Source organism: Mastigoproctus giganteus, chromosome 5 (genome assembly GCF_048544385.1).
Source record: "Mastigoproctus giganteus isolate SK-2022 chromosome 5, ASM4854438v1, whole genome shotgun sequence".
Lineage (NCBI taxonomy): Eukaryota > Metazoa > Arthropoda > Arachnida > Uropygi > Thelyphonidae > Mastigoproctus > Mastigoproctus giganteus.
In genome coordinates this window covers 55,909,436-55,922,486 of record NC_143579.1, presented here as the reverse complement: position 1 = coordinate 55,922,486, position 13,051 = coordinate 55,909,436, and the positions used below count along the sequence as shown (strand labels likewise).

The 13,051-nt window shown below is 36.5% G+C and overlaps 1 protein-coding gene across 1 annotated transcript in view; it reads left to right on the top strand.

Moving 5' to 3' along the window:
- The window catches only part of LOC150085411 (attractin-like protein 1), a 310,470-nt gene extending 297,690 nt beyond the window's left edge, over window positions 1-12,780 (top strand). Inside the window, exon 24 of the mRNA XM_090374560.1 lies at window positions 12,460-12,780. Within this exon, the coding sequence (XP_090230686.1) occupies window positions 12,460-12,675 (216 nt within the window). The 3' untranslated portion in view covers window positions 12,676-12,780. The remainder of the gene's footprint in view (window positions 1-12,459) is intronic.
- The last annotated feature ends 271 nt before the right edge of the window (window positions 12,781-13,051 follow it).

The window sequence follows — 13,051 nt, the reverse complement described above, 5'->3', positions numbered from 1 at the left end:
CTTCAAGACTCCAGTGGATAGCAAAGCAACATCTCCTACATATCACTGATAAAAAGACAACTGTGAAGTACATTAGAACAGTTATCTTTGCACCTTTACTCTATGCTGCTGAAATTTGGGCCTCAGCAGCACCGTCAATAAAGAAATTCCTCTCTGCATTAGAATTCTGGCTCCTAAAGTGGGCCAACAGGAATTACAATCTTGCTGCTCTGCTTTCCACCACACAGCTTGCTGATTTTCTCGGGATTCCACGGTTTCCCACCTTAACCGATGACCAATGCCTCCTGGCAACAGTCAAGATGATAACAGGCATAATTGCAACATCCTCATTCTGGGATACCTTGGAGGATTCCCTTCCCCTGCTGCCCTAAGGGTCAATCCCAAGCTCTACTTGCGTTCAGCATGACTCCATCTCTCAGACAGGTTCCTCTCTCAGCAGATTCTCAAGCAGACTCAGAATCTTGGCAGCAACCTGGACAAATTTGGCGTTGATTGGTGATATAGGGAAAAATTCTCAGTAGCAGGACTAATCAAACATAACTCATCTGTACCTTTACATCTGCTTCTGTCTGATTGAGCTTGTGCTCTTATCTCAATGTTAAGCCAGCTCAGTCAGACCTATCTCTTGTAAGGCGTTCTCTCCTTTGTATTGTATTGTTTTCCTTTGTAGATACTTGTATAGTTACCTTTTTTTTTTTTTTTCATTTTGTAAATAATTGTTTGAGAATCCCAGAGGTATTAGGAAACTGAAGTTTTGGCCATGAAAAGGCATCCTGAAATCTTTTGTAATAACGACTTCTCTGATTTGACCTTTATATTGCTAAGCTCAGGTTTAATGATTATGAGAAACTCATTCTTCACCTCTTCACTGGTGGTTACACAAGAGGCGTGGTTAACTTGCTATCTTCTTGTGCTTTCAAGATCGATACATGTTTGGGTGATATGACAAGGAGCCTTCGGCTTTCTGGCAGTGGCTGCATACAAACATTCTGAGGGCTACTCCATGGATGTTACATCTGGGGAATATGATTGATTTCAGCTGATAGGCATTCAGCCTTTAGCTTTTCATTTTTGATCAATAGCTCTTGCATGATTTATTCCATTTTGTCCCACGATCTGATTATTGTAGGGCAAATTTCTAGCCTCCTGAGAGTTGCAACTCTGTCAAGTAGTGTAGGGTATTTCTGTTTGAACATCTCACATCTAGAGTAGTGGCAGGCATCCCCCTCCAAATATCCATCATTTTGCCATCTGAACTCAAGAGCTCTGGCTGTGAAACACAATTTAAGCAGCTTCTTACACAAGAGGTGTGAGGCAGCATTGTTGGTATTTTCATTATCCTGGTCAACTACATAGTAGTAGTCTAGTTCCCTCTTGAAACTCAAGAAGAACCACTGGCTCCAACTCCTCCTCTGAGTTTACTTCCTTGTCTGACATAGTAGGTAGGTGAAAAGGCAAAGTATTATCATAAAATTTTTGAGATAGAATTAAGGGATATGAAGCACTTTATTCTTGATCACCGCCTCAAGGTGAGTGAGGTGATGTCTCAAGTGTTACAATTGGTTGGTAAATAACTGATATACAGGGTGATTCACTACCAGTGCGACAAATTTGCAGGTGTATGGGGCACAAAGACGAATCGGAATCACATAGCATTGCAGGGTCTGAAATGCCTTCATCATGCGGTAGTGGACATTGAACGGGAGGTCGCGTGAACAGCGATCCCGCTGGAAGTCAGCATTTGCGAACCGTTTCTGTTGAAGAAACCAAGTAGCAAAAGTCCTCCGGAGTGGATAATCCGCAGGCTCCAATGATTGGACGCATTGCAGATGGTATGAACTCATTTGGTTTGTTGACAGTATCCTTACAGTGGATTGGGAAATACCCAATCGTTGGCCTATCGCTCGAGTACTTGTACTCGGATTGCCTTCTGCAAGATGTAGGACATTCTTCTCATTGTCTGGCATCCTCGTCGTTCGCTCTCGATTCATGGTACCTCTCGTGAAACAACCAGTATCACGTAACCTTCTGTGCACACGTGCGAAAATCATATGATGAGGAGCACGCCTGTGCGGGAAACGTTCCTGGTACAAGCGCAGAGCGGAGCGCCCGTTACAGTCCGCAGCTCCATACGGCGAGGTGCATGTCGGCCAGTTCAACGTTTGAATACTCGTCCATCCTACTGCCTCGGGAACCGGTTTGCAAATGTTGACTTCCAGTGGGATCGCTGTTCACACGACCTCCCATTCAACGTCATCTACCGCATGACGAAGGCATTTCGGACCCTGCAATGCTATGTGATTCCGATTCGTCTTTGTGCCCCCTACACCTCCTGTAAGTTTGTCGCACTGGTAGGGAATCACCCTGCATAGGCACGATCAACCTGGGAAGACAGTCCAAGTTGCTACGAGTCTAAACCCTAACTAGGGGCAAACAGGAGAATAAAAATCGACAGGGGGGGGGGTTTATAGACATGCCAACCCAATAGTGATGTTGGTTTTGTGATAAAATAATCTGAATAGATCAGTGTATCTTGTGGGAAGTTATATTTTGGTCAAGAAAGAAACGTTTTTAGCTTTCTCCTGGGCCAAATAAGTAAACTATAGCGATTGCCATGTCTCCCGAGGCGTAAAAATGAGACATAAGGCTAGGGTTAGCAGGGAGAAAAGCTCATAATATCAGGAGAACAATAGTCTAGGCGAATGAGTAAGAGCCCTTAGATAGTCATGTAGATTAGTGGTCAGCAGTCGCTGTCATTGTCTCAGATGTTGACGGCAGGCAGTAATCAAATCGACTTGATGAACATCACCTATGCATGCAAAAATTATAATAAAATTTAAAATTAGATGTACTTATCTCAGGAGCCTTTATTCCGACATCTTGCCATCTTCTCCAGACGTTGGATAACTGGTTGGCAGGTTCCACTGTTTGTGTTCTTTTGTGTCCAAAACCACTGTTTTAGACACAAAAGATGGAGCACAAATATCACAAAAACTCTCTAATTGGCCCTCAAGCGACGTTCCATTGCCCCTGTAACAGTGTAAATATGACATCACACTATGATGTCATATGTCGTATTCATATTCAAAAAGTTCCTCACAGTACAAGAAGCACTTGGTTATGGCATGCCATACACTCAGTACATTGATTCTAATACATGGCAACCTCAATATAACACAGGCATCAACAACAGCTTTAATACGTGCATTATAAGCAAGAGCATTATACCTGAAAAAATTTTACCATCCCCCCCCCCCCATTTTTTTAAACACAAATACACTACTTAATAAATAAATACTTTATTTACTAATGTTTTATGAGTATACAGGCTAAATGCCCAAGTATTAAAGGTTAAAAGCATTAAAGGTATTCATTCCCTTTACATTCTACTAATACACAATGTTTTTATGGGCTTACATTTTATGCATCCATTCTGAAATATTCGTGTAATTTAGTTTGCCAGAACTAATGACAGCTTTTTTCAGTACATAATTCTTAATGACGGTCAGATGCAATAAATGAAGATATTCACTATCACTCTGATGTTCTAACCATGCCATTATTTCATTAATGTTTTCAAGTAGTTCATTTCTGGTGCTTTTGCCTTACACAATTCATCCACATATCTTCTGAGTCACACCTTCTGTTTGCTGATTGTCTTCCCACCATATGCAAAGGCTGCGATTTCTTCTTCGCTCAGGTAATTTGCTACCAGAGCTTCTGCAGCCACCTCAAATCCAAGTAGCTAGGTCATTTGCTCCAAGACTACCACCAAGTACATTACAAGCAGCCTTTGCTTCTTGTTCTGATAATGCTGCTAATTTGTGATTATTATTAGTGATCTCATCTTTTCCAGTACATTTTTTCCATTAGTTTTCAATTGCTGTTGAGCTTACTTTTTCCCACACTAATCCAATATTGTGTGCAATGTCTTTCAATGTTAATGTTTTCAGAAATTCTAGAACTTGAATTTCTGAGTTCACAACACCAGCATTTAACTCACAACAATGGGAAGCTATGAAGGTTCAATAAACTGCTGATCCATGGGCTGAATTAGTGCAATTGTGTTCCTTGGCAGAAACACAGCTCTAACCTTGCCATCTTTCGATTTCAGGACATCAGTCGAAGAACGACGAGCTGGGCAGTGATCCAACAGTAACAGAGCCTTTTTAAAAATATTACTCGTCGTCATCCAAGTGCTAGAGCTTTTTTTTATAAATCACAGATAGAGATTTCATGTTGATGTGCTTTAAACACCTTGGACTTCTACTTTTACTGATGCACAATGCCTTTATTTTGTGATTTCTGGTCTTGTTTGTGCACAGTAACACTATAATTCTCTCATTGTTCGTTTTCATTCCCACATTCTTGGGTGCCTTTTTAATATCTTGTTGGAGAGTAGTTTATAGTACAGCACTGTTTTTGTCACAGTTGTGCAACTGTTCATCTGTGAATTTGCCATCTTGAATTCACATTATGCAGAAAGTCAGGAACCCTTCTGCTGCTGTAAAGTCACCAAATGTAGATTCGCCCAGAAGACTAACCTAACCTGGGATACCCCATGATGAGCCGTCCAGCTCCAAAGCCATCTTTTGGAAGCTTTAAATGTGTCATCTCCACCAAGTAGCTTATGAAATTTAAGTACCTGTGCTTTCAAAATTATCATACTTCTTCACTACGCTTCTGTAGAAACCACTTGTATAAGCATTGGTCCACATCACTATTTTCACAAAGTCTAGTTTTCTTTCTTTGGAGGCCTATTTCATCTTCTATGAAGTCTACAAATGAACACAGTTTTTCTTCCTCTTTCATCCAACTGTATCTTATTTCTTCTATAATTCCACACTTTTGAAATATACTGCATTTTGTTTTGCCACTTCTTACTCTTTCAATTATCTGTAACTTTTCGTCAACCGTATAACATTATTCTGTGGCCATTACTTCAGTCTTACTGATTTACTAATTTTGCTGTGTTTTTATATTTGATGCCTTAGAATTTACCATGTTTTGAGAAAACTAAATCCAAACTAAACTATCCAGCCTGTTGTAGTGCTGAGGTGGAGTCACTTGATTTCTCCATAAATCATCATCAGTTTCATCAGTTTACGTATATTTTTGTCTAGTTTAGCCCTTAGCAGTTTTTGCTATCCTAAGTGTAACTTCTAGTTGAAGTTACATGTAGGGTTGCCAGATTTCTATGACTGGATTAAAGGACACTCAAAAATAATTAATGCTACCACTCTCCAACTCACTCCACCTCCTCCCACCCCAAAAAAGGAAAAATTCAATGATTTTTTAGTTAATAAGTAAACATTAATTTGTTTATATTTTTTAGATTTCGGTTTAAAAATTATAGTTTTCATATTGACTATAAATATTTACAAATTTTAGTTTAATTTAGAATTAAAAATATTTAATGGTAAACCACGGTTTTCAATGGGGAAGGATATGGATTGATATATAAGGATGAATGATATGGATGATATAAAAAGCATGAATCGATCCAAATATTTTAATGCAAGTTTAGTGCATTAATTGACATCAAGCTAAAGTAATTTTAGGTAGGTGAAAAAAAAAACAAAACAAAAAAACAGTACCAGTTTAATAGCTAGAAATCATTCACATTGAACATATTTTGTGCTACTTCAAGCAGCTTTAAGAACTTCGGCATAACTTTTAATTTTCTCAGAAAAAGCTAAACAGCTATCTTTAAAATTGAAGTAGATCATTAGTTCGCTTTTTATGAGTGAAACTGAACATCTATTTTGCCCATCCCTCCACTTCAAGTTCATTACACTAAAAATCCTTTCTGAATTTGCCAAAGTTCCCAGCACTGAAAAAACATATGAAATGACCTTGAAAATATTTGAAAGCTTGGAATTAACACTTTTCAAAATGAAATGCCACTGACTCAAAGTACTCAAAAGTTTTAAATTTTTCAGAGGTTGACATAGTTTCATGATTTGTTTACAGTGCTGAAACCTCATCAAATAAATCATTCATATTCAACTTTAGTTTTTCTATTAATTTAAAATATTCTGCTACTTCGACAAGTGAGTCATAGTTAGGGAAACCATTTTTAAAGCTTAATTTGCTGAGTTTCAAAAAGGGGTATTTTCATTAAAATTAAATTTCTTTCCTAAATATTTCAGTGCAGCATAATAAAATGCTTTGAAATCATTTATTAATGTGCTTTTAACTACAGGGTCTAATTTCTGAAAATGCTGATGAACTTGACACCCAAAAAATTCTTGATCAAGACAATTCTTCAGTGAATTTTTTAGATCATTCATTATATAAAAAATATCACTGGCACACACTTCATTCTTTTCAAACTCTTTTATTGCTTTGCAAATTATTTTGATCACATACATTGAGAAAAGAAAATATAATTCTATAATTATAGGGACCTCTGTTGAATTTTCATTAATTTGAAGGATTTTAAAAAGCTGTTTGGAACAGTCTTTTGGTTTGCTTACGAAATAAAGGCTCAAAGTCTTCCATGTAAGCAAAATTCGTTTTATACCTGGTTGTAAAGAAAGCCATCTAGTTGGTACATGCCTTAAAATTTCCTTAAACTCTGTTTTTGCCAACTCGTGAAATTCTTTAAGGTTATCCCTTCTTTTAGCTAAAACAGAAAAATTACCATATATTTTCAAGACAATATTTTATATATCAATATCTAAATTACCGAAAGCATATTTAGCTAAATTATGAATAATGTGAACATGGCAGTTTGCTTTAATTCTCATTTAATTCATTTAATTTCTTAATATTTTTGAATAAGGATTTATTACTCCCAAAATTACAATTTGCATTTTCTGCACTGAAACTGGATATCCTTTGCCAATACAATCCTAAATTACTCATTGAATTTTTTAGGCACTCAAACATTCCATCTGCACTTTCACCAGCATTTTCAAAAAAAAATCAACTAAATAATTTGTAAGACAATATTCTTTGTTGAAGTACTGAAATGACAAAGGAAACATTTTCATATTCTTTCTATTAGAAGCATCAATCTATAAACAAAAAAAAAATGGTGAATCATAATGTTTTAAATCATCCCAAACAATTTGCAATGCTTTTTTACCTAAAACATTACAAACAATGGCAGCAGCAGATTTAGTCCTTCCACATGATATTTTTGGTGCAATTTTTGAATCATTATAAAGTTGAGTTTTTTCATGCTAAAATCTAATGAGTTATAAGAATAATGATGCTTAATTGAATGAAAAATGAGTTATTTCAGCTGCAGTAACTAAATCCTCTTCTTTCTTATTCTTTTTCACAAGAAACCTATCAAGAAGATTTGAAGAATTTGCCAATTTATCAGCTTGTGAGTCTTTATGCTGAGTAAAAAAAAAACTGCAGCAATTATCAACCCACTGCAGGATGGAAGCCTCCTCAACAATTCATGTTGAGGGAATGGACCATAATCTGCCATGCTGGTCCAGTGCGGGTTGGCTGATCAACCATATTTAGCAATCAGAGGCTTGAACCCCGGTCTACTCAAGGAGTGTGTGCTACTGCACTCTCGCTCCTGACCACTCGGCTTCGGAGGCCTCTGTGCTGAGTTGCCCATATAACCAACTTTTAATACATTTCTGCACAGGAGGATCGTTTGTTGAAGCTAGCCATTCGTATTCTTGCCCCGAATTTTTGTTATAAGAACAAAGCCTCTTTTTTTGGGGGAAATTCCATTTTTGATGGCTAAAAAATAAAATGTTTGTATATAACATGAAATGTGTAGGTGCTTATAACCATATAAATCAAAAAGATAAATGTTTCTTTGTAAAGTTATTGGAAAAACATTTTAAACAAAGCCATTGAACTCCATATTATAAAAACTGATTTTTCTGATACCTATGATTTTATTAATTATCTACCAGTCACATGATTTTCGTGAAAATTAGATCATGGCCACACAGGTACAAGTTTTTATGCTTTTTAAAAAATATATAATTTCATTGAGAGGTATGAAGTTAAGTGCATGGTGTTCGTGAAACTACATATACGAGCTGGAGAGGCTAAAATAGGTTGATTGTCTCTTTATGATTCATTTCTAAGGGACAGATTTTGCATTTGAGGGGGTTTTTAACATATCCGCTCTTAAAGCTTTGAAATGAAATTGTAATTTTTTTGTCAGTTTGGAGGCTCTGCACACGTGCAGTCTGAAGTGTATGCCTCCTATGCCTATGTGGAAATCTGCCATGCCATTACAAGGTATAGGCACAGATATTGAAAAATGAAAAAATGAAAATAAAGAACAAATTGCATCCTTTCTCGTTTCCACAAAGGACAAGGACAGTTTGGCTAAAATAAAAGATTGTCCTTTGAAATAAAGAATGTCTGGCAACATTTGGTTGCCAGACATTGCCAGACTGCAGATAAAGGAACCACTACGTGGCAGTGATCACCGTGTGCTGAAGTGGGATTTACTCAAAGAGGTAACTACCATCAGGGGTAAAGGGAAGGGTTTTTGCTTTCGTAAAGGTGACTATGGTGGTCTGAGACAGTATTTAAATTCTATAAGGTGGGACCAACTGATGATGTTACCAACAGAAAATTCAAAATGGGAAGCATTCAAAGAATTTATCTTGGAAGCTACTAGGCTTTACATATCATCTAAGAAATATTGTACAATGTTTAGGCCTAAATGGATGTCAGATGAACTAATGAGACATATGGCCGAGAAGTAAAATGCATTGGATACATATAAATTAATGGGTGACATGGAAGCCTATGATAGATATAAGCTGGTCTGTAACCAAGTCACAAAGGAGATTAGGCAGGCAAAGGCAGATTATGAGAAATCTTTGGCAAAGAAAAAAAACAAAGAATTCTTTACCTATGTAAACTCTAGAAGCAAAGGGATGAATCAGATTGGTGCACTGGATATTGATGGTTCAACTGCTGATGATCCTGCTCAGGTAGCTAACAAACTAAATGAGTATTTTGCATCTACATTCACACATGAGGAGTTATTCAGGGAGGGGAATGCTAGAGGTGAGTTAAACTCTGGCAGTGAGCTAGATGATTTTGTAATAACTGAGAGTAAAGTGGAGGAGAAATTGTTGAAGAAAAAAATAAAAAAAGGCACCCGGGGTGGATGAGATCTATCCAGTTATATTAAAGGAAGCAGCAAAGGAAGTAAGCAAACCCTTAGCCATAATTATAAGAGCTTCTTTGCACTCAGGGGAGGTACCCATGGACTGGAGATGTGCAAATGTGACCTCAATTCACAAAGGAGGATCAAAGGGCGACACAAGTAATTATAGGCCTGTTAGTTTAACTTCTGTTCCAGGGAAATTAATGGAGGAACTGGTTAAAGAAGCACTGCAGGATCATCTAGACAAGACTTCAGTTATAGCTCGGACACAGCATGGTTTTGTTAAGGGAAAGTCTTGCCTGACCAATTTGATTGGATACTATGATGTGGTCACAAAGGAACTGGATGCAGGGAATAACTTTGATATCATATATTTGGATCTTAGAAAGGCTTTTGATACTGTTGCACATGGAAGACTGCTGAACAAATTGGAGCAGTGTGGCATTGGAGGCAAATTGCTGCTATGGATAATGGGATGGTTGAGTGGGAGACTGCTCATCGTGGACTAATGTTATTAGTGGAGTACCTCAGGATTCAGTGTTGGGTCCATTGTTGTTTTCTGTATTTGTAAATGATATTGATGATGGTATATCAAGCTTAATGCCCAAGTTTGCAGATTATATGAAGGTTGGCTGGGTTGTTAAGGATGCTAATGACAGTATGCTGCTGTAACAGGATCTAGAAAGGTTGAGCAGATGGGCTGAGAGGTAGCAAATGAAGTTTAACATTGACAAATGTAAAGTACTACATATGGGAAGCAGTAACCCCAGAGTAACGTATCAACTCTGTGGTACTACACTGACAGTGATAGAGAACGAAAAGTACCTGGGGTAATTGTGCAGGCAGATATGAAGTTTTCTGAGCAGTGTAGACTGTTTGCAAGAGTAGCTCATTGTGTCTTGTCAGTGATATACAGGAATTTTTCTAGCAGGGATAAGGTGATTATCCTTGTATAAGGCGATGGTCAGCCACACCTTGAGTACTGTATACAGATCTGGAGGCCTCATTTTAAGAAGGATGTAGAGCTGTTGGAACGAGTACAGAGAAGGACAACAAGATTAATGAATGGAACAAAGAGTTGCTCTTATGAAGAAAGGCTTAAGTTTTGTAAATTACAGTTTCTGGAGACTAGGCACCTGCGAGGTGATCTGATTGAGGTGTATAAAGCCCTGAATGGCTTGAACGTGATTCTTCCTCTTGCTCAGAATAATCACCTGAGAAGGCATAAATTCAAATTGAGGAAAGACAGATGTAGGATAGATGTGCAGAAGTTTGCCTTTAGCCAGCGGGTAGTTGGTTGGTGGAACAGACTTCCATCCTTTGTTGTGGAAGTTGATAGCCAAAATAAATTTAAGGCTGAGCTGGACAGATATTTGGAACGAATGGAGGCGTGAAATGGGAGCAGGGGTTTTTTTTTTTTTTTTTTTTTGGCTGATGCTGCATAAGCTTGCTTTCTTGCATCATATGCCTCTGCTAATGCTAATAACCCTAGTTACATGCTTGTGCTGTTGTTTACAAACGTTTATGTTGTAACTAATATAGTGCACTTGATGAATGGTAGCCGTATTCCCTTCCAGAAGTAGCTGTTTGTAATTAGTGTTCCTCTGTTTTATTTTTTTATTTCGTCTCTAGCTGAGGGGAGAAACTGGATGTGTGCAGTAATTAAGTCTCTGACGGGTCCTGTTTACAAAAATTACTCTGCAACTGAATATGTAGAGTCGAATATACAGCCAGTTTTTGGCTGATTTCCCCTCTTGAAAATATGGTAGTAGGATGTACAGTAGATATTAGTATATGTAGTGTTCACTTTTTCCAGTTTCCAATATGAAATTTCCAGTTCTTTGAACACGCTACTTTTTGTCATAATTTGTTTTGAGTTGGACACGATTATACCTGCGATAGGAAGAGGCACGTTATATCAAGATTGCACTGTATATGTTTTTTATAAGAATAATGCAAATGGACTTTTTATAATTATCAAAGGATTTGCAACTATTTATAAGTTTGTTAGCATTTGTTCATATTCATATATTTGTTAGAAATTTCTGCACTTCATTAAATTTTTCATTTTCAGTATAATTTATTTTAAAATATAAGTTGATCAATTTGTCAAATTTATCAGTTATTCAAAAGGTTTATAAGGTGATTAGTATTTTAAAATATTTAAGATAGAACGAAGTGATGAATCTCTTGATAAAAGGAAAAAATATCATTATATCCAAAGAAAATCTGCGACATCCACCTTATTCTTCCAACCTCTCATCTTCAGACTTCTTGCTCTTCCCTAAAATGAAACCCTTATGGGACTACACATTTCAGACCAATAAGGAAGCAATTAAAATCTGCTGTTTTGTTTAGTGAGGAAATACATTATTGCTACACATAGCTACATGGCTCACAGGTTCCCACTGAAAAATGTTCTTATAAATGCCAAGGTATTACAAATTTCATCAACTGGCAGTGTGTAATTTTCAAATTTGAAATTGTTGGTGAACAAGTTTCTGGTACTTCTCACTATTACTGATGATAAAGAAATAAGATGAATTAGATATTTTGCAGTCAGTTTCACTTTAACAATCTACCAAAGCTATCATGAATCAAAAAGGAATTGATGTACATTGTCTCTTGGTTGGGAAAGTACACTATGGTAGGAAACTTGAAATATAATCAGTTATCTCAAGTCATTGGAATTTTAATAATTCCTCATGGTAGTGGATATTTAATGGATAGTAGCTAAATTAGTGGATATTTAGCCAATGAAACAAACAAAAAAAACTCAGTTGAAATCTGTTTCTGAAAAAAACTAGAAAGGCTCTTGATAACCAAGTCTGGATAGCAGAGTCATTATCATAAACAGAACTTTTTGAAGAGGGCAAAACCTGCAACAACCACTTTCTTGAATTTTTGATAATCATGTTGCTTAACATATGATCTAAACAGAATTCACAGACAGAAATATCCTAGGCATGCTAATATTTGAAAGCATAGTACCGGTAACCAATCCTATTGCTGTATCTTTATATATATTTGTAAAATAATAAGAGGAGTTTACCTCAATATATTGTCAGTGAAAGTTAACAGCAAGTTCCCTATCTGGATTTAAAAAATCTCTTGTTTAAAACTTGCTTTTTTTCATTGAAAATTACAAACAAAATGTCCTGCTTTCTAAAAGTGAAAGGGTGGCAGCTATGTGATAAGTTGCATGTAACTTTTTTTTTCCTGGATAGAAATAAACTTTTTTTCAGAAAAAGCTATAATTTAGTTATTTTAAAAAAAAATCTTGTGTTATAGAATTTAGAAAAATCTAATTAACACTGTAATTAATGAGGTATGTTTGTATTCCACAGGTTTATCCCACACCTATAGCTCTTGAACCATGCTTATTGGGAAAAGCAGCTGTGTTGTCCTTAATAGTAAGACTTCCTACTGGTGGGGCTGAGTATACCCCATCTGGGCCTTCAGGACTGGCTATAGCAAGTGTTTTAGTTTCATTAGGAACTTTGCAAAATAGTGTCACTAAGGAAAATGGAGAAATTAGTGTGTGGAAGACAAGGCCTAATTGATGTTTTTATTTGTTAAATAACAAGACTTTCTCAGGGGACTACTGTTGCTAAGATGTAAGCTGTATAGACAGGACTGATTTAGTTAATTTTTTATCCCATCCTAATTTTTACCTGTACATGACCAACTCATTTTGTCATATTGCCAAAATTGAGCTGCTGTGGATTTAATGACTATTTGTACTTTGATACAAATGCCATAGAAGTGTATAAAATGAATCAAGTTATCAAATTTTCAAAATTCCTCCATCTTCAGTTAAGTCAGCATTTCATATTTTTAGTTTTGCATATGTTATGTTGCAAAGATAGCTCATTCATTGTTAATAATGCAAGCATTGTGTTGAACCTAGTCAGGTGCCACAGAAGCAATTATGTGGTT